The 19,759-nt window shown below is 46.5% G+C and overlaps 1 protein-coding gene across 8 annotated transcripts in view; it reads left to right on the top strand.

Moving 5' to 3' along the window:
- Ablim1 (actin binding LIM protein 1) overlaps window positions 1–19,759 on the top strand; it is a 293,795-nt gene that overhangs the window by 258,441 nt on the left and 15,595 nt on the right. For 3 of the 8 annotated variants that reach the window (XM_075974517.1, XM_075974521.1, XM_075974518.1), the window contains 7 exons: window positions 1,042–1,119; window positions 1,782–1,937; window positions 5,727–5,762; window positions 7,974–8,103; window positions 10,353–10,472; window positions 16,544–16,648; window positions 18,380–18,427. In XM_075974517.1, the coding sequence (XP_075830632.1) occupies window positions 1,042–1,119; window positions 1,782–1,937; window positions 5,727–5,762; window positions 7,974–8,103; window positions 10,353–10,472; window positions 16,544–16,648; window positions 18,380–18,427 (673 nt within the window). The remainder of the gene's footprint in view (window positions 1–1,041; window positions 1,120–1,781; window positions 1,938–5,726; window positions 5,763–7,973; window positions 8,104–10,352; window positions 10,473–16,543; window positions 16,649–18,379; window positions 18,428–19,759) is intronic. The other 5 variants (XM_075974520.1, XM_075974519.1, XM_075974523.1 and 2 more) reach the window with 2 other exon arrangements.

Raw genomic sequence — 19,759 nt, 5'->3', positions numbered from 1 at the left:
AGGAAGATACACACACAGAGATATATTTTCAAAGAGGGCCATCCCCATAAAGGGCCTCTGGTCCTGGTCCGTACCTCTTCCTCCTGCCCTGTACCCACCCCCTTCCATCTTCCTGGGGGCTCATCACCCACCTTACCTTAGGGACTCTGGGTGGGCTTAACCCATGCAATAAACTGAGTATTTCCTGAAAATAATTGATACCTCATTCTTTGTTCCAAGTACTTTTATCTCTGTGCTGTTTCTCTAATCACGGGAGATCTAGGCAGTGGTAACCAGAGAGAAATCAACCAACATCTCCTTGGGAATTTATTCATGAAGGATGCTATGAGAGAAAACAGCAAAGGGAGCCGTCTATGGCCTGAGGAAGGAGTAGGGGCCCTCTGAAGAGGCAAGTTTGAGTTAATTTGAGGAAGACAACCATGGAAAATGGTGACGAGGGCGGGTGAGGCAGCAGAGAAGCTAGGATAAAAGCCTTGAGGCAGGCAGCGGGCTTGTTCTGTGAGTGAGGGGAGGCGATGAGCGAGGCCACAGAAGACGGCAGGGACCCGATCCTGAGGCCCCAGCAGTTAGGATTTTACACCAAATCGCCCCGTTGGCAAAGCAGCATGCTGTCACAGAACCCAGTCTTCAAAGGTCTCTCTTGAAATAACCATTCAGTGCCAAGTGGATCTAAGGAAGGCAGGGGTGAGAGCCGGCGCCCATGGTGGGGCAGAGGTGTGCGTTGCCATGGTTCTGAAGAGTAGAGCTGGTGACTAGAAGGGGATGCTGGGCCCGCCATGGAAGTAGGGAGAAACGGGCAGCCTCATGATCTGCTCCAAGTTCAAGCCCAAGGTTCTTTAAAGCACAAAGAATCAGAAGGAGCAAGGAAGCCACCGTGACTAGTTTCCAGGCCATTTCCTCAGGTGTGTGCTTTCTCTCCGATACTGTGTTCACAGGGCTCTCCTTTTTAGCTGGTTGACATGAAGCTCGGGTGCCTGGTCAGTCTGGGTTCTGAAGAGTGTGGTCAGGATTCTGACAGGGCATTTGCTGTTTATCTTGCAGCCTACTAGGACCTCCTCTGAAAGCATTTATTCTAGACCAGGCTCCAGCATCCCTGGATCACCAGGCCATACCATCTATGTAAGTATCACTTCCAGAAGGGACATTTTGGGAGCAGGTGAGTTCTAGGATTGGGATAGAGAGTCCAAGGATCCGTTGGGATCTCCGCTCCTGTTAGAAGATCCCGATTTCCTCTGTCGTTCAGGCATCTCTCATGCTTCCTTCAGTAATTCAGTCTAGGATCTTCGTATTGAAGGAAGACCTGAGAGGGTGGTTACATGCTCTGGGGTGTAAAAGATTGCTGCACCTAACGTTGTGTATAGATATTTGGAGATTTTGGAGATTGATTGCGCATTTTATAATGCCACTTCCAGTGTTCTTAAAGTCTGGTGCAAAAGTATTTGCAAGTTTATTTATTTCACATGTAGTTACTTGTATTTATCAATCTTTAAGGATTTATTGACCGTCTGCTCGAGATTTTTTCCCCTCTCTGTAATAAGCTTAGGAGACTATTCAGAAGGTTGACAAGTTCCACACACCCCTTCTTAGTCTTTGATGATTATTTTTAAGTGTGATCAATAGAGGCATCAGTGGGCCCCTTCCTAAAGTATGTGGCATCACTTAACAAGGCGTTTGGTTTGTTTTAAGGGTCACATTTTAAACGAGGCATAACGAGCACTGAGGATGATTTCTCAACGAGCTAAAATAGAGGATTAACTTTTCTCTCTGTTTAACTCTGCCAGGCAAAAGTAGACAATGAAATACTGGACTACAAAGACTTAGCAGCCATTCCCAAGGTCAAGGCAATCTATGATATCGAGCGTCCAGACCTCATTACCTACGAACCATTCTACACTTCGGGCTATGAGGACAAGCAGGAGAGACAGAGCCTTGGAGAGGTAATGGGTTCTTTGGATACTCAGACCCATCCCATAACCCTTGTGTCTTGCCAGCTGGCTCCCAAATAATGACACAGAGGCTTTTTATTAATTATGAAAGCTTGGCCTTTAGCTTAGGCTGGTTTTTAACTAGCTCATATAACTTAAATTAACCCTTATTTTTATTAATCTACATCCTACCGCATGGCTTTTGCCACTACCCTATTCTGTGGGTCCCACTATTCCTTTCTCTCTTGCCTCTACATTCACCTCCCACTTTCTCTCTCCCCGCCTACAAGTCCTGCCTATACCTCCTGCCTAGCTATTGGCTATTCAGCTCTTTATTAAACCTAGATTCAGTTTTCAAGATCCTAATGGAGTGGGTATGTGGAGAGGAGGCACTATGATAGCAGGGGTTCCTAGAACCAGTTCCTGGAGTTCAGCCTATGGTATCACCACAGGCTGACGTCACAGACTTTGTCATGTGACGGGCATTACGATCCCAGTTTCTCATCAGGAAAAGAGAATAACGGTAGACAGCTCCTCGTAGTCGTCTGTCTATATGGATTAAAGAAACTAAGAGCAGTGGGCAGAGGGGCAGACCAGCACAGGCGAGGCACACTAGAGGCACAGGTGAGACACACTCATGAGAGAGGCACAGGCGAGGCACACGCTCCTGGCCGTGACCATTGCTGTGACCATTGCTGTGACCATTGCTGTGGCCATTGCTGTGACCATTGCTGTGGCCATTGCTGTGACCATTGCTGTGACCATTGCTGTGGCCATTGCTGTGACCATTGCTGTGGCCGTTTTCTGAGGCCCCTGCCCTTCTGCTGGGCCAGAGCCCTCTGGGGTTGGAGTTCCCTGCTGCCACCTCCCACCCTGATCATGTTCTGTTTCTTTTGGCCCCTTCAGTTTATTCTAATTTTCCCTTTACTTATTTCTATTGTTATTATTACAGCACGAACAGATGATCAGACACATGCTTTCCCAGAGCATGATACTCATGTCCTGTCCCTATTTTATTTGTTAGTTAAATTGGGGTCATCTGTAGCCTGATTGAACTCCATTTGGAGATATTACTAAATAGTGAACTTAACTTGGCCCTTCAGCCAAGACTAAACCAGATTGCAGTCTGTCCTACTATGCTTCTGTATTTACATGAGATGAACAAAGGGCCTTTGGGGCACCGAGCAGGAGGATCATACAAAATCCTGTCTCAGCACCTCTCCCCAAAAGGCATGAAAATGTGGTGACTGGATTAAATTTATTTCCAGAAATGCACATTAGTACTTATTGTTTTATAATAATTTTATGTATTTGTAATTATATGATATTCCTTTTATTTGCTTATTTCTTTTATTTGCTTATTGCCTGATGGTCCCCCCCCCAGTCTGGTAAGAAGGGGCAAACACTCATATAGTGCCACCTGGTGGTTTACTTGCTGTACTGCATTTGCAGCTACTGATTGGCCTGGGCTCTTAGCGACCATTGGATCTCAGAATCTCACAGAAGGCCTTGGTCAGGGAAGTTTCCTGAATAAAACACATAAAGATTGGCCTTCGCATGTCAGTGGTCAGGGATTTCCTCAAGTTCAAGGTGTACACCCAAGAGGAAACTGCTGTGGGTTTTTTTGTTTGTTTTTGTTTTTTAATGGTGTTAAGGGTACATGTGTGCTGTATACATATTTGCATGCTGACCTTGGGGGTGATGTGTGTATGTGTGCACATGTATGTGTTGTTGTTATTGTTGTTTTGTGTTGTATTTTTCCAGTATCCCCCTCTAGAGCAGCAAAATACCAAGCAGGAATTTGGCTCTGAAATAAAACTTGGGCCATTTCAAACCTGGCTGTGACACCCACTAACTCAGAACTTCGGAAGCAAGCTTGGCACCTTTTCCATAAGGAGTGAGGGCGTTAGTTGGTCTAAATGGACATCTGACAGTGATGCTCAGCATCCCGCCAATTCTCACGCTTCACCCTGCTATACGCTGATCTACCACGGTGGCCTGTGGCTTTCTTTGTACATAGAGGATGCCCGTTTGGGACAGAAATGAACTCCCTTTAGATGCATGGATCTCACCACTGAATAGACATTACAGTCTATTATTTATTCCATTAGTTATTACCCTTATTTTGTAAACCTACACGTTATTTTCAAGACCCAGAAGGGATCAGGAGGTAGCTCGGGTGGTGACGTGCTTGCCACAGAGCATGAGGACTGAGTTCAGTTCTCAGGGCCCACGTAAAAGCGCTGAGCTTGGCAGCATGTGCCTGGTATCCTGGTGCTGGGGGGTGAAGACGAGGATTTCTGGGGTCTGCTGTCTGGCAAGTGTGAATTGTGAGCCTGCTTGTCCAGTGAGGGTACTGTCACAAAAAATAAAGCAATTGACAAAGACACTTGACACTTACCTCTAGCCTACGCACGTACACACACACACACACACACACGAGCACACACACGCACGTACATGTGCACACACACACGAGCACACACACCCACACACACACGCGCACACACACACGAGCACACACACGCACACACACACGCGCACACACACGCACACACACATGAGCACACACACGCACGTACATGTGCACACACATACACACGAGCATACACACGCATGTACACATGCACACACACACGATCATACACACATGCACATGTGCTCACGCATAGAGTGAACTTAAAATTAGCACATTTTGAAGGTCCATGAGTGGTGAGTGGGTAGGTCAAGGAGCCCGCCACTGGCAAGTTCATGGCCAGCTTCTGCTCCCAAGGGAGGTCATCCTTACCCAACAAAGCTTTGAGCTCTAAACATAGGCTGTAGCTCCTGAGGAAGCTAAGCGAATAAATAAGGTAACCTGTCAGCTTACTAATAACATGTGGAAAGGAGCAAATCCTAAAAGCAAGAGGTGCTCCATGCTACCCTTGCTCAGCTGAGTCTTCTGAAATTCTGTCTATAGCTCTCGGTGAAAACCTTCTGTATTTCAACTGTAAAAGTTCTACTCACTCCAAAAACCATCCTCGAGCCCCTGATACAACTTCCCTTGTCACTGGGGACACATGATGAAAACAGTCAAGCAGGGCAGTCAGCAAAGTAGCAGAAACAGTGACAAGTTCAGAAAGTTCAGTGAGGACAGTGTGAATGGGAATCATGGGAAGTTAGTTCAGTGAAGGGCAGTGTGAACAGGGATCACAGGAAGTTAGTTCAGTGAAGGGCAGTGTGAATAGGGATCACTGGAACTTAGTTCAGTGAAGGGCACTATAAACAGGGATCACGGGACATTAGTTCAGTGAACAGGGATCACAGAAAGTTAGTTCAGTGAAGGAAAGTGTGAATGGAGATCATAGAAAGTGTGAGGTTAGTTTGAACCTAGACCTCACTGGAGCTGAGTGGGCTCTGCAGGCCTCTAAAAAGTGCTGGCAGCAGAGGAGACACCAGTACAAAGGTCCTGGGGTGACAGCCCAAAGTGACAGACACTGAAGGGTGTGATCACACACTGATCAAACCGTCTTACGTCACTGCTGTGGCTCTGAATTAGTTCAAGACATACTAACAAAACCCTACCTTTCCTTGGCTGTCCTAACACAGAGGAATATCACAAACACAATTAATATGTAAGGAAATAGTTGCAGCTGGTTCCACAGTGCATTCATCAATGCCGTGGTCCTTGGGCAGAAACATCCCTGCATCTCCTAGGACTTGGCTGGAGTTTCCCACCAACACCGCTGTCCACCTAAACCAGCAGCAGATGCTGGTCTGTTAACCGAGGCGTTGACTGTAAACTCTCTCTTGTTCTTCTAGTCTCCAAGGACTTTGTCTCCTACTCCATCAGCAGAAGTAAGTATCATTTTGGCCATATTTAGGGGTGGAATTGAAAGTGGCTTGAACCTTGTCTACCCTTGAGTTTTTGAGCCGTGCATATGTCCTAAGAGACTGCAGAATTGATTACAAGGATTGTTAAGGTTTCCTTTACACACATACTGGGACCAGATGCCAACAGCACACTTTGAGGAGGACTCAAGAGAGTAAAAGTGGCCTCCTGATGATTGACAAGCACTCCACCAACTGAGGGACACAGCAGCCTTCCTGGATACTTTTTTTTTTTAATCAAACTTGACTAATATCGTGGGGTGCTCTGCGATCTGAGATGGTGGAAAAGTCCATGGCATTTTCGTGTTTGTGACTGAGTGCTGTAGACAGTGCTTCCCCAAGCCCCACCATGCCCTCCCCACCAAATTTACAGCCTTTATATCTATAAAGTATTTGCATTTGACTAGCTTCTCATTGGCTGCCATCCTCTGGGAAGCTCGGTTGTTATTTTGTTGCACCAAGCGGGATGACTCCGCTTCCTTGTTGCTCACAGAGCTGGGCTGAGTGTTAATGTAGCCACTCCCCAAGTGTCCTTTCAAATTCCTGTTGTGTTGTGCCAAGCAGGAAGTTCCCGAGGTGGAAAACACTGTTTATATCGTCCAGGTCGTTTGTCTAGTTTGTTCTTGTTCTTACCGTTTTGCATCTTTGTGCAGATGGGTACTTTTGTGTCTGTTGCCTAGTGCATCCTCTCCTGAAGTTGGACACAGGGAATCTCCCAGGAGCACTGTTACGTTAGATAAAGTGATGTGCTCTATTCTTTTCCTTATGCTCCAGTTTGTTAAGCACATAACAAAAGTTTGCCCTCATGGTGTCATGAAGGGCACAGCTATTTCCTTAAGACTTGGTTCCCAGACTGAAAAGTGTTAATGATCTTGGGCCACCCCTTGTTCTTCAGGAACATTAGCTTTAGATGTCCCCAGAGCAGTCTTAGACACCGTGTGGCTCAGAGGTCACACAAAAGCTTAGGGTCAGGGCCTTGGTTCTGAAGTAAATTCCGTTTGTATCTACTACAAGCCATGTCCATGACTTGCTGGGACCCTGTGTCACCATCACAAGAGGGTTTAGGTAAACCATAGGATCGGCCATCCTTTGTCGCTGTCTGCAGATCTCTTTGGGGTCGTTTTCCAGTTTCTGTGATAAAATACCCAGGAGAAGCAGTGGAAGGAAGGAAGTGTAAGGGGGGAGGGGAAAGGGAGATGGTGGGAGGGAGGGGGAAGAAAGGAAGTGGGAAGGGGAGAGGAGGGAAGGGGGGCTGATTTTATTTGAGGATACAGTCCATCAAGCTAGGCACGGCATAGCTGCAAGAACTTGAGGCAGCTGGTCACATGACAGGCTCAGGAAGCAGAGAAAGATTAATGCTGGTGCTCAGCTCCCTGTCTCATTCCCATCCAGTCCAGGACCCCTGCCCATGGAACAGTGCCACCCACATTGGGGGATCCTTCCCAATTAAATCTTCCTAGAGACACTCTTATAGACCCCCACAGAGATGTGTTTGCCATGGTGATTCTAAATTCTGTCAAGTTGACAGCGAAGACAAACTGTCATGGAATCTGATGAGGGAACACCTGGGGAGAAGGACACCTGGGGAGGGGGACACCTGGGGAGGAGGACACCTGGGAAGGGGGACACCTGGGGAGGGGCACACCTGGAGAGGAGGACACCTGGGGAAGGGGACACTTAGGGAGGCGGACATCTGGGGAGGGGAACACTTAGGGAGGCGGACACCTGGGGAGGGGGACACCTGGGGAGGAGGACACCTGGGGAGGGGGACACCTGGGGAGGAGAACACCTGGGGAGGGGGACACCTGGGGAGGAGGACACCTGGGGAGGGGGATCCTGTAGAGGGAGGTTCCTGAGAAGGGGGAACACCTTATAAGCCCTAAAATCGCAGTACCAATGTGATTGTGGGGTTCTTTTCCTAGCATTTCGGCACTGTTGGCATTTATAGACTTGTATACCTTAAATTTTAACAACTGCAGTGACTGTTGATTGTGAGCAAAACACATTAGCCTGGAATACCCATGTCCTTGAATATTTACTGACTATAACACTGTAAAGTGAACACAGACCCTGAGAGAGGCAATCCCTCAGCCTTCTCTGTGGACTGTGTTTTACTTAGAAATGTCCAATAATCATGGGAAGGTGTTTTATCTCACACTTTCTCTAACTTGGTTGCAGGGTTACCAGGATGGTCGGGATCGAATGATCCACCGGTCCACCAGCCAGGGCTCCATCAACTCCCCCGTGTACGGTCGTCATAGTTACACTCCAACCACGTCACGCTCACCGCAGCATTTCCACAGACCTGGTAAGGCCACCCTTCCCGAGATTTGTTACATACTGAATGTGTATCTGTGTGAATCTGTGGGGATTTCTCTTCATACCATTGGTAGCATCTAAGAAACCTCACTTAAATATTTCTAACCCTCTTGAAGACGGAAATGAAAACTGGTGTCCATCTTTATTTTGTGTTGTGTCTTAGACAAAGCAGTCATTCTATCAGTGTGTTCACTGTGAATTATTAAATTACATTTTGATATTGCCCTGCTGAGAACAAAGGATATTTGTGAAGAACTAATGAAAAATCATCCCTACAAAACTTAAAGATCTCTGAAAGAAAATATTTTCCTTTTTCTTTTTATCTGCATCATAAAGTTCAATATTAACCATTGCTTGGAAAGTTTAGAATCCTTGCCAGTTTCACAATGTCATGGTGAGTGCACGGTCAGCCCTTTCTCGAGGGAAGCCTGAAGGTTCCATTAGTCAACCTTAAGATTCATTCTAAACCCTCAGAGTTGAAGTCAAACTTGGGCAACCTGGAAGCCTCGGGAATGGAGTGGCCATGCTGGGGCAGCAGATGGTGGGCTCCCTTCTTCAGAGGTGTCGGTCTCTGTGTCTGTGAGTGGAGGTCTTGTGTGTGAGCGGAAGACTGGAAGCCCCAGCAGAGAACCAGAGAACTCAGAGAAAGAGGCATCTAGATACCTGTGATCCTATGTATCTAGAGCACCCCATCTCAGGCTGAGAACATGCCCTAGGATGTGTCTAGAGGACTCTGTCTTAAGCTGAGAACCTATGATACTATGTATCTAGAAGACTCCATTTCAAGCTTCTTGCTGCTATTGAAAGTAAGCATATCCAAATGCTAACTTTTAAATAAGATACACAAGAATTAAAACCAACAGGTATGATCATACCTTAGAAAGGCTGCAATCTTCTCTTCACAGTCATAGACGTAACTCACCCAGAGGACTGAAACCTACTGGATCCTTCCAGAATAGATCAGTTTCTCCAGAAAAGGTTGGGGTTGTGACTGTGTAAGGCGCTTGCCTACCATGTGTAAAGTCCTGAGCTCAATTCAGTATCACACACACACACACACACGGACAAGAAAATTTTTTAATATTTTTAAAATTATGTGAAATGAATGTTTTCAGCGTGTTACTTTTTTAGTATATAACTATAGTCATTTTATTTGTACCTGGCCATGAGATTTTATTTAATCTTTTGGTAATTTGAAATCATTTTGGTGCTACTCTACGTATAACATGCTGAGACCACTAAGCCCTGCCCTGACATTGTCAGAGTGGCCTGTGACAACCCGGAAATTGTCCTTTGAAAATATCTCAAATAGTAAGGGAATGGCCACGGAGCATAGTTCTTCCCCTAAAAGACCCTGTCCCTGGTGAGCAGGAGGGAGCTTTGCCTGTTTTAGTCATAGTTTCGATGCCACAGCTTCCAGAACATTCTCTCCTTCCTCTCCCAGTAGCACACATGTCCAAGACACCAAGCGTTCAGCGTTAAAATGTTTTTGTTGCCTAGAAGTGAAACCAATAACATATTTATGTATCCGTGGAGCAACCAAGTGTCCACCCTGTACGTTCTGGATGCCAGATGATGTTCTAATTCCCCGAGTCTGAGATTGAGTTTTGATGGTCCATTCTCCTTCCAAGCCACTGGACTCCTGCCTCCAGGTCCCCACTACTGCCAGCATCCTGGGTGACTCTGCCCACCCAGCTAATACAACATGGATTTCCTCAGGCAAAAGATACATAAAATAAAATGTGATTTCCAGTATGATAAGCCTGTGGCTTAAAAAAAAGAAAACAACAACAACAACAACAAAAAGCAAAACATGACTCTGACATATTGGTATGTCTCTTCAAGACTCTTGAAATGATTGCCGCCTGTTTACGTGGGTTTCTGAGGGCCATTTTGTTGAAGCAGCGGTTGAGTCTATGTGATGTGCTCAGTCCTAACACTGTGTAGTTGGCATTATCATGCCAGTGTCTCAGAGACCATGTTCAACAAGTCATTTATTCTCAGAGAGTGACGCTGTGTCCAGCTGAGCCAGTCTGCAGATTCTGCCCTCTGCCTAGCCCTCCACAGGGGCATTCCTAACCCTCTGTCTGTCCTTGCTCCTTTTTCCAGATTTCTGATTAACGCTCTTCATTCCCTCCCCCACCTTGGGCGCCTGCCCTGCTCCTGTGTTAATTTCTTCCTTCTTTTCTGTTTCCACCTCGCCCTGCCCCGATTGGTTGATTCCCTGCTGCTGCACAGAGCTTTTGTCTCCTGGTGTGCACAGGTGGTCCCACCTGCGCCCCAGCAGCTTCAGCTCCACCCACAGTGACTCCCGTCCCAACCCCCCCTTCAGACACCACTTCCTCCCCCATGTCAAAGGTAAGGAGGCAGGGCACCTGGCCTGCATAGCGGAGATTTATTAGCACCCCACAAGGCTAATAAGATGCATCTCCAGGAGTTAGAGCCACTGAGCTTCTGACCCATCAGCATGCCTGCGTGTGTCCCAACTGCCCCCAACTGCAGCCTTCGAACTGGCATGGCATCTCGCATCCCGAGAGATGTGTCATCTCCAAGAGCTCTGTACTAAGCAATGGGGTGTGTACTTAGGAACTAAGAGCTATCTCCTACCAATTAGAAAAATATATTATTATTTTGTCTTGATATGCGTCAGTGGCAAAATATAATATATAACCAGGTGTTTTCTTGGGTTTCATTTGTGGTATGTTTCTGTAAAACACAGCAGTATTGAGAAACACATAGTGAACAGTCGTCTTGTGAGAAGAACCGTGTGTGGACGGCGTAGCTTCTCTCTCTGAGACACCTGACTCTGAGTGCTTCGCTTTTGATTGTCCTAATTAGTTTCTGAGATGGATAAGACAGGCAGGCTCTGCCTCCTTTTTCCCCGTTCCCTGCCTGGCATTTCTCCCCTCTACTCCCTGTGTTGCTCTCTGGCTGTTTGCTTCCTTGTTGTGTATGGTTCTGTAGAATCCTTTGCCCAGAACTTTCCACCTGGAGGACCTGAGAGCCTGGGACAGGCTGTGAAAGGCCACCATTTAGGTAAAGGATCCCAGAAGGATGCTAACTTGTTGTGTTGCCTTGATTTGGACCACATGAGCCACAAAAGCAGTGCGAGGAGGGGGAGGCAAATGCGGAGGTTGTTGTGGATCTGAAAGTGGCCTTCAGGGCTTCTGTGAGTCCTGGGTGTTCACAGCGCCTGTGCTGTATCCGCCGAGGAGCTGGGACACTTCTCTAGCCCTGACACTCACTGTCAGTCTACCCAAGCTTAGCCAGCATGGCCTCCTGAAATGCAGATGTGCTAGGAACTGGGTGTGCAATTATCACACACATTTGCTGCCTCAGCATTTTCCATGTTTTGCAAATAATGCAGCCAGGGGCCTAGAAAGGTACATCAGCGGTTAAACCCATTTTCTGCTCTTGCAGAGGACCTGGGTGAAGCACCCACATGGCGGCTCACAACCAATTCTAGGGGTTTCTGGTGCCCTCTTTTTGTCTCTCCAGGTACTGCAGGCACATGGGACAAATACATGCAGACAAACACTCATGCACATAAAAATAAGTTGGTGCTGTTTTTAAAGAAAATAATATGACCGGCATATGATGAAGCTAGATACCATTTACCATTAGCAAAACTTCTGGGGTAGGCACAGAACGTTCCAGAAGTCTTGACTGGCTATTTAAAACTGTTATTGATAATTAGTATTGTAATACCTGGCATCCATCTTTGGAAGCCCCCTCCCCCTGGGAATAATCTTAAGACTAGCCTCTCTGACACAAATAATTCCAGTCAGACCAAATTAGACAGAATAAATGGTGCCCATGTTTAAAGCATGGTGGGGGGGGAGAGAGCAGGGGAGACCACGCAAAACCCAGAGACCATGTGTTCCCTTTCTGGGCGGCAGCCGAAGTAGCCTGTGGGAGTGGTCCACTGCTTGGTGTGCTTTTTGGCCCTCCCTGGGGAGGGGTCACTGCTTGGAAGGCTTTCCTGGAGGTGGAGTCCAGACAAAGGCAACTCCCAGGGATGGATGCCGAGTATTAGTACAGTATGAGGTTGTTTTTGTATCTGAGTGCCAAGGTTATATTCTTCAGAATTTTTGTATAGCCATAAAGAAATTACTGAGAAAAAGCTTCCACTATGTATTTTAATGAGCGCTTCATATAGCAGTCCTTGACCAACCAAAGCAATGGTTTTTATTTTTGACCCATTAAAGGGTAAACTGCTTTGTCTGATTATGATGTGTTTTGTTTTTCAGAGAGATAATGTTTGTTAAACAGGCCCTTTAAAATTGCACAGCATGCGTACAAATAACACAACACATTGGGGATTGCGTTTCCCGGGTCTGGGCACTGCCACAGGGAGCCAGTGGACACTGGCATCTTGGATTTGCATATCTTCTCCGTTGCTTGTAATCTGTGTGGCCTTGAGTTATTCTCTTGTCCTTGTGAACGTTGTCTCATTTATGATCCGGAAGGAGAGGACTGGGCTCTCTCCTGGGTCAATAGGTGTGTGAGGTGAGGTACCTCAGAGCATCAGCGGTGCTCTCTGAGTACTTTCCTGTAGCTCAGGCTAGCTCCACACTTCTGTGGAGGAGTAGATGACCTTGGACCCCGATCCTTCGATGCCTCTATTCCTGGTGCAAGGATTGCAGGTGTGTGCCTCCAAAACCAGTTTCTGTAGTGCTGGGGCTCAAACCCAGGGCGTGTGTACACTAGGTCAGCATTCTAGAGACTGATCTCCACCCCACACCTCATTTCTTATCGCCTCATCCCGTGTATCTTCAGAGCATCCCTGCAATGGAGCCCTAGTCAGGAGCTAGGAGCTGGGTCCTGGTGAAGTCATTGACTAGGACTAGGAAGAGGAAGGACCTGGGTCAGACGCCTCTCTTATCCAGATGGCAGGCCTCTCTTATCCAGACGCCGGGCCTCTCTTATCTAGACGCCGGGCCTCTCTTATCCAGACGCCAGGCCTCTCTTATCCAGACACTGGGCCTCTCTTATCCAGACGCCGGGCTTCTCCTATCCAGACACCGGGCCTCTCTTATCCAGACGCCGGGCCTCTCCTATCCAGAGGGATTTTTCCAGATTAGGTGCTCTTGCTTTAGGATAAATCTACATGCACTCTAAGTGTTGAAGCATAATTGTATCTTCTACATCTTTTTAACTGAAAATTATGATTATGATTATTATTTGTTTTTTTTGAGACAGGGTTTCTCTGTGTAATTACTCTGGCTCTCCTAGAATGTGCTCTGTAGACCAAGCTGGCCTTGAACTCATGGAGATCTGCCTTTCTCTGCCTCCTGAGTGCTGGAATTAAAAGAAACATTACATTCTTATTGAGGCTAATACAAAGACTCATTTCAGTCTAAATAAGATAGTTACTAAAATTGTACGAGTTCTGTGAGGCTCAAATCTCAAAATGAAAAATGTGTTTTTTCTGCTTGAGTCTGAAATTGACATTTTAGATGTAGTCAAGTATCATGGGTTTAAATTATAAAAATGACTAAGTCAAGAGAAGTTAGTATGGCCTTGACTTTATATTTAAACATATCTAATGCTCTCTCATTTTATTAGATATTGCTAACATTTTGTTTATATGGAATCATCTTATAATTCATATATAAGTTTACCCTCAGGTTTTAGATTAGATGAGCTTTTTAACTAATCTAAAAAGTAAATCATGGACTATGTGTTCAAGGACATTTAACTTTTAAAGACCGAGTGTGAGTGGCTAAATACAGCTTCTCCCACGACCTGCTTCTCAGCTATTTTGCAAAGCATGTTTCAATTTACATAGGAAGCCTTTACAGCCCGCCTTTTAGAAATCATTTTTATCTGCTGTTTTAGACAGTCCTGTGAGGAATCTTAGGTGATCACAGGGTTAAATCTACTCCCAGAGACCTGCGTGTGCTACCAGTGGATTTTGGTGTTGTTTTTGACAACTGAAAAGGGCTGTGGTTGTTGAGGATGCACAACCAAGTCTAGAGCAACCGTGCCGTAACTGGCAACTGTGCCGTAACTGGCAACCGTGCCCTAACTGGCTACAGCACTCCCCAGCCCCAGAACCTTCCAGACTCTTCACCCTTACTGGAAAGTGATAGGTTACTACTGCGTCTGTCACCAGAGGGTCCTGTGGATGGAGCCTTGGAACTGTTACCTGCCTTCAGCAACCATCAGCCTCTGCCCAGCATGTATCCTGTGTTTCCAGTGACCCTGCTTAATCAGTCTCAAGATGCGTTTTTCTGGACACTCATGTGACCAAATGTGAAAACCCTCTCCTTGTGCTCTGTAAAGACATAAGGGCTACAGGTGGATCCAGGGCAGGGAACAGTGAGCTGACGGTGGCTGGATTTCTAAGTTAGAGAGAGGTGGGGCGTCCCTGTGCCTCCTGTGGAGAAAAGCCCTAAGAACCTTCCATTTTCAACTTGTAGCAGTTGTCCAACACTTACATAAGAGACCCTCCTGGGGTGGAACCATTAAGTTGGAGGATGAACTGGAATGGAAAAGGTGCAAGGAGACGCCACTGTGACCCCACTGCTGGGGACCAGCATTGCTAAGCCAGGTCAGGCGTAGCTGTAGAAGGAGTAAGTTGGCCGGGATCAGTTCTTCACTCCCAGGCGGTTCGTGAGTGCTCACTCTTGGCCCGGGCGATGAGCTGAGCATTGGTGAGAATGGAGGAAGGTCCGTTCTAGTTCAACTGTACATTGACATAGTACTTTATTTCTAAACACGAGCCCTCTCTTGCCCTTCTCTGCTTGGTCAGACCTGAAGTAGCTGGTGCTCTTTAAGAGAGCAAGATTGCCAAATTTTACTTCACTCCTCTTTAGGGTGATCTAAAAATGTCTATATGGAGATGCATCTCAAAGCCCTGGTAGTTGACTTCTTTCATATTTTGCTGGTTAGATTTTGGATGCTTTGACTTGAAGAAGTTGTGGCCAAAACTGTTTCCTAACAGTCTATATAACCTGCTTGAAATAATTACCTCAGTGGTTAGAACACTTGGCTAGAATGTGCAAAGGCCCCAAACTTAATCCCAAATTCTAAACAACAGCAAAAAAAATTAAAGTATTTGTACTCCAATTGAATGAAACAACAGTCTACAAAGTGGTCTAAAAAATTGAAAATTATGTCCTATAAGAGATTTCTGACTTGAATGAAGGCCTCTAGGAACAACTGTGAAAGTCATTCACAGTTATACTTCCATAGGCGGTCCTCGGTGTTCTGCTGTGTTCCTAGGACATAATGTTTGCTCAGATGTGGGCAGGAAGACAGATTAGGCCAGTAGCTCGTTTCTTTCTGATTTTGCATATGCACTTTCCTGCACTATGGATAGAAAAGGAGGATGTGTGTGTGTGTGTGTGTGTGTGTGTGTGTGTGTGTGTGTGTGTGTGAGTGTGAGTGAGTGTGCATGTGTGTCTGTCTGCACTTGCGGATCTGCAGTTAAGCTCCAGCCCTCCACAACTGTGGGTTGTGTCTCTGCTATGGGCACACCCCGGGGGTCGTGTCTCCGCTATGGACAGCCTTCAGTGCTGTAGTCTCAGCACACCCTAGTTTGTGATGGCCTAGATCTCTAGCTGGTTGCCTTCTAGCTCCCCTGGGGCCCTTCTCTCTGACGCTGTGCTCCAAGGAACTTCCTAAAGAACTGAAGGAGCCTGCGCCTCCTTCCTGAGCTTGTACATCAGTCCTCTGAGTGAGCAGGTGCGCAGTGTAGCGGTACCATGGTAGGGAGACCCGAGAAGCCGAGGCAGAAGCTATCTCCTTCCTGGGTTTGCACGAGCCACAGGGTTCAATTAGAATGTTAGGAATTGAAGTCCTAGCCAGGAGGAACCTCATCTTGGAAGAGAACACGAATATTCCCAGGGTATCTGACAGAAGGGCCTAACTCTATCTGAAATCTGTCGATTCAGAGCAAGGCAAACAGAAACATACACTGTAATGAAAGCATTTTACACTGTGAGGGGAAGGACCGGGTGACCACTGAGGCGCCCAGCCTTAGCCTCAAGTTAAGAGAAACACACTCTAGTGGCCAGCCTCTGCCATTGTGCCTGGAAGGAGCTGGGGCCTGCACGTCCCACCCACCCACGTGCTTGGGACTTAAGCATCTGACGCCAGGCCCTGGCCCTTCCTCCCACACACTCACCACCTCATCGGTTTGCCGAGCTCACGGCCTCCGCTGCATGCACTGAATGCTGCTGCATCCCTGACTGCTGGCTGCTCTGAACCTGGCCCTACCTGAGCTCCAATCTCCCTCTTGGAAAACTAAACCTGAGGCCACTTTTGAGGGCCAAGTTGACAAACTGAGTTTATTTCTTTTGTTTTGCCGTTCTGACACTGCCCCGCCTCCAGCCTGTTGTGGTGAATTTTGATATGCTTGCTCGGTTTCCCTTATCGCTCTCCCCTCTCTCATTCTGTTTTTTCCATTCTTCTCATTGGAGGCAATGAGCCGTCCAGCGGCCGGAGCTCCCCTCTCCCTTACAGGCCCGACGGTCGCCCTCTAACTCCAACTTACGCTCAGGCCCCTAAACATTTCCATGTTCCAGGTAGGAGCTGACACGCGTGTCTCGGTGTCCTGTCACGGTGTAGAATGTAGCTGTGTAATCTCGTCTGTCTCCATCTCTCATGTTCCTTCATCAAGATATACACAATCAGCAAACACTAAATTGCAGGATCTGGCCTTCTGAATGATCCGATTCAAAATTGGTGGGCCTAAAATTTAAGGCCTAAGTTTTCAATTAAAAACAGTTTCTTTTTTTCAGGGGACTAAACCTGGGGCCTTGTACGTGCCATACGAGTGCTTGCCCTCTGAGCCACTCACCCAGCCCTCGCGTGTCCTTACAGAGATTGTGAAGGGAGTGGGAGGCAGAGAGGGTGAAGACCAACAAGAAGGGTTGGGTTTCCCTCCCCTCAAATTGTGGTTCGCTGGCATTAACAAATTAACCTAAGAGCCGTCTCACTAGCTTCTCCTCCTAAAGACTGAACCACAGCGTCACCTCCTTCAGAGTTGTAACACGGGATCAGCTAGGCGGTGTTTCTGTAGTGAGCAGTGAGCAGATTGGCTGCACAGCCTGCCACAATATCTTGCAATTTAGGCTTGGCACTGCAAGCTTTGCCCTGGTGGTCACGGTGCTAACCACCACAGCTCAAATATAACTCACCATCAGAAATGGGAAAACCAGCCAGGCACAGTGGCCCACGCCTTTGCGCCTAGCACTTGGGAGGTGGAGGCCAGACTGATCGACAGAGTGAGTTTCAGGACAGCCAGGGCTACACAGAGAAACCCTGTCTCGAAAAACAAGGCAAAACAAATCAAAAACTGGAAACCCAGAGCCTGTCACTCTCCTGACAGTCGGGTCAGCCTTAGTCCATAAGAGTGACCAGCCTTCTGCGGCCACCAAAAGTTTCATAAATTACCCTAGACTAGGTTCCTATAACTGTGCCTACCTGGAATTTCTGTTCATTTCTTTTCTTTAAAGTCTGAAATTACCCAGCAAATCAGGAAGGTACAGTAAGATTGGAAACATTTAGCTAGAACTTTCTTTAAAATTTATTTTTCATTAATCTTGAAAACTATTATATACATTCAAAGTTTTTTTTTTAATATGAAGAATTTCCCACCAACATACAGTACCTTAGACAATGGGGGAACAGAGGGGACTTTGGAAGTATCTGAACATTTTTAGTTGAAGTGAAATGGTGGCGTAACCAGACCGAGTCTCTTCAGACATGTGGATAGCGTTTTGCGCTGCTTTCCCTTTTCCTCTCTCGCCTCTCAACACAAATTTGGCTTGTCTGGATTAGGACTTTGTTGATCATCCAAGTGTTGCTGCCCACATCGCTTCCCATTGTGCCTGTCGTTAGCTGAAATCATAAATTGAGCCACGGGGAGTAACTCCTGGCTGCTCAATTTCTTGACAGTAGCGATTTGGGGATTGCTTGTCCCCAAACTGGTTACGTCTGTCTTCCGTCTCCACTGCGTGCATTGCTTCCCGTCTCGATCCCACTTCCAGTGACGTCTGTGTGTGAAATAAATGGCTCATGAGCGAGCCCTCTGTGCGTGCTGTGATGTGTTACAAAGGCGCCCACATCACTCGTGTGTAGACTCGGCTCATTTCTGTTGTCTTTTCTTCCAGTGTGCTCAGTCTTTGTAATACGAAGGTCAGCCGTCTGGGTTATTTTGGTCCACCCTTTGGTTGGCCTGTTGTTTTGTTTTCTTTTTCTCCATCTCCGAGCTGGTTCCCATAATCACACATCTTTGCTTTTCATTTCCACAGATCAAGGGATCAACATTTACCGAAAGCCTCCCATCTACAAACAGCATGGTAACTTAACGCGCTCTCCTCAGCTCTGAAGTGGCGGGCTCAGCTGGGCTCCTCTGTTCTCTCTTTCTCAAAGCGGTTAGGGTGGTCAAACTGGGGCACACTACATATTTTACATGCTCTTGTAATCCGACAGGATACGAATACTGACTTGAAATCTGCGTGCCTGGTACAGAGAATTTAGCTTAGATGGGAAGCTTCTGTCCATTTCGGGCCCCGTCAAACTGTGTATCACCCTGTCCATAGAAGGGGGAATTGTGGTTGCACAACAACAAATTGTCTATGACCTTTTCTACACTGCTGAATAATTTAACCAACTTTTAAATAAATTTGAGCTCACAGCTAGTTCAAATAATTAAAGCCAGTAAAACGAACCCCATTTAGACAGAGCAGCTAGCCTGAGGCAAGCAAAGGCCCATCCCGCACTGCAGAGACGGCTGTGTGGTTCATGGGCATACACCCTCTGTGTTTCCATGTTCTCGTCCATAAGCACCAGTAATTTAGATAAGTGTGTCTCTTACATGCCTAGAAGCGAGGACTCACCAGGGTGGATTTATTACGGTATTTTCACTTTCTGGGGAGATAGGTCTTTTCTTTTTCTTTTTTTTTTTTTTTTTTTTTTTTTTTGGTTTTTCGAGACAGGGTTTCTCTGTGGTTTTGGAGCCTGTCCTGGAACTAGCTCTTGTAGACCAGGCTGGTCTCGAAGAGATAGGTCTTTTAAACCCAAGAAATCACAGTAATTTCTGCGAGTTTCATATTTTCTCCCACCATTCTCAGGCCTTTCTGGATTTATCTGCCATAAATCTCTGGCTTAAATAGATAGCCCAAACTGGCTTTCCAATGAATTCTGAAAATTATGCATTAAGTGTGTTTGGAGATTTGAGGGCTGTTCTCAGAGTCTAGTCAGGAATGAGGAAGAATCCAGATCTCAGCTGAAAAGAAGTGAGAAAAAACTTCCAGGCCAGCATTGCAGGGAGGGGAAAAGTGTGTTTCGTTTGGTTTTCCTTTTCTTTTTTATTTCGAGGTTTTACATCCTGTGCTTGCATTTTAAGTTTATTAACATTGTTTTTTTGTTTTTGTTTTTGTTTTTATGGTTTAATGTCTTCCCACACACTCATTAACATGTGAATGTTAACTCCTGACACACCAATCCTAATGAGTAAGTACTGTTGAAAGTCACTCTTCTGTTTCCCCATTAACAATAAAACACCCAGAGTTAGATGTAGTGGCTTAGAGATGTCTGTAAATGTTAGAGTCTCTGGCCCCTAGCTCCCTAAACAGCCAGCAGACTAGAGCCAGGGAGGTGGATGGTGTTAGGCGTTGTGTAGAAGGAAT

Source organism: Microtus pennsylvanicus, chromosome 5 (genome assembly GCF_037038515.1).
Source record: "Microtus pennsylvanicus isolate mMicPen1 chromosome 5, mMicPen1.hap1, whole genome shotgun sequence".
NCBI classification, from domain to species: domain Eukaryota; kingdom Metazoa; phylum Chordata; class Mammalia; order Rodentia; family Cricetidae; genus Microtus; species Microtus pennsylvanicus.
Note: the sequence above shows the minus strand (reverse complement) of the source record. Positions and strands in the feature narration are given on the sequence as shown.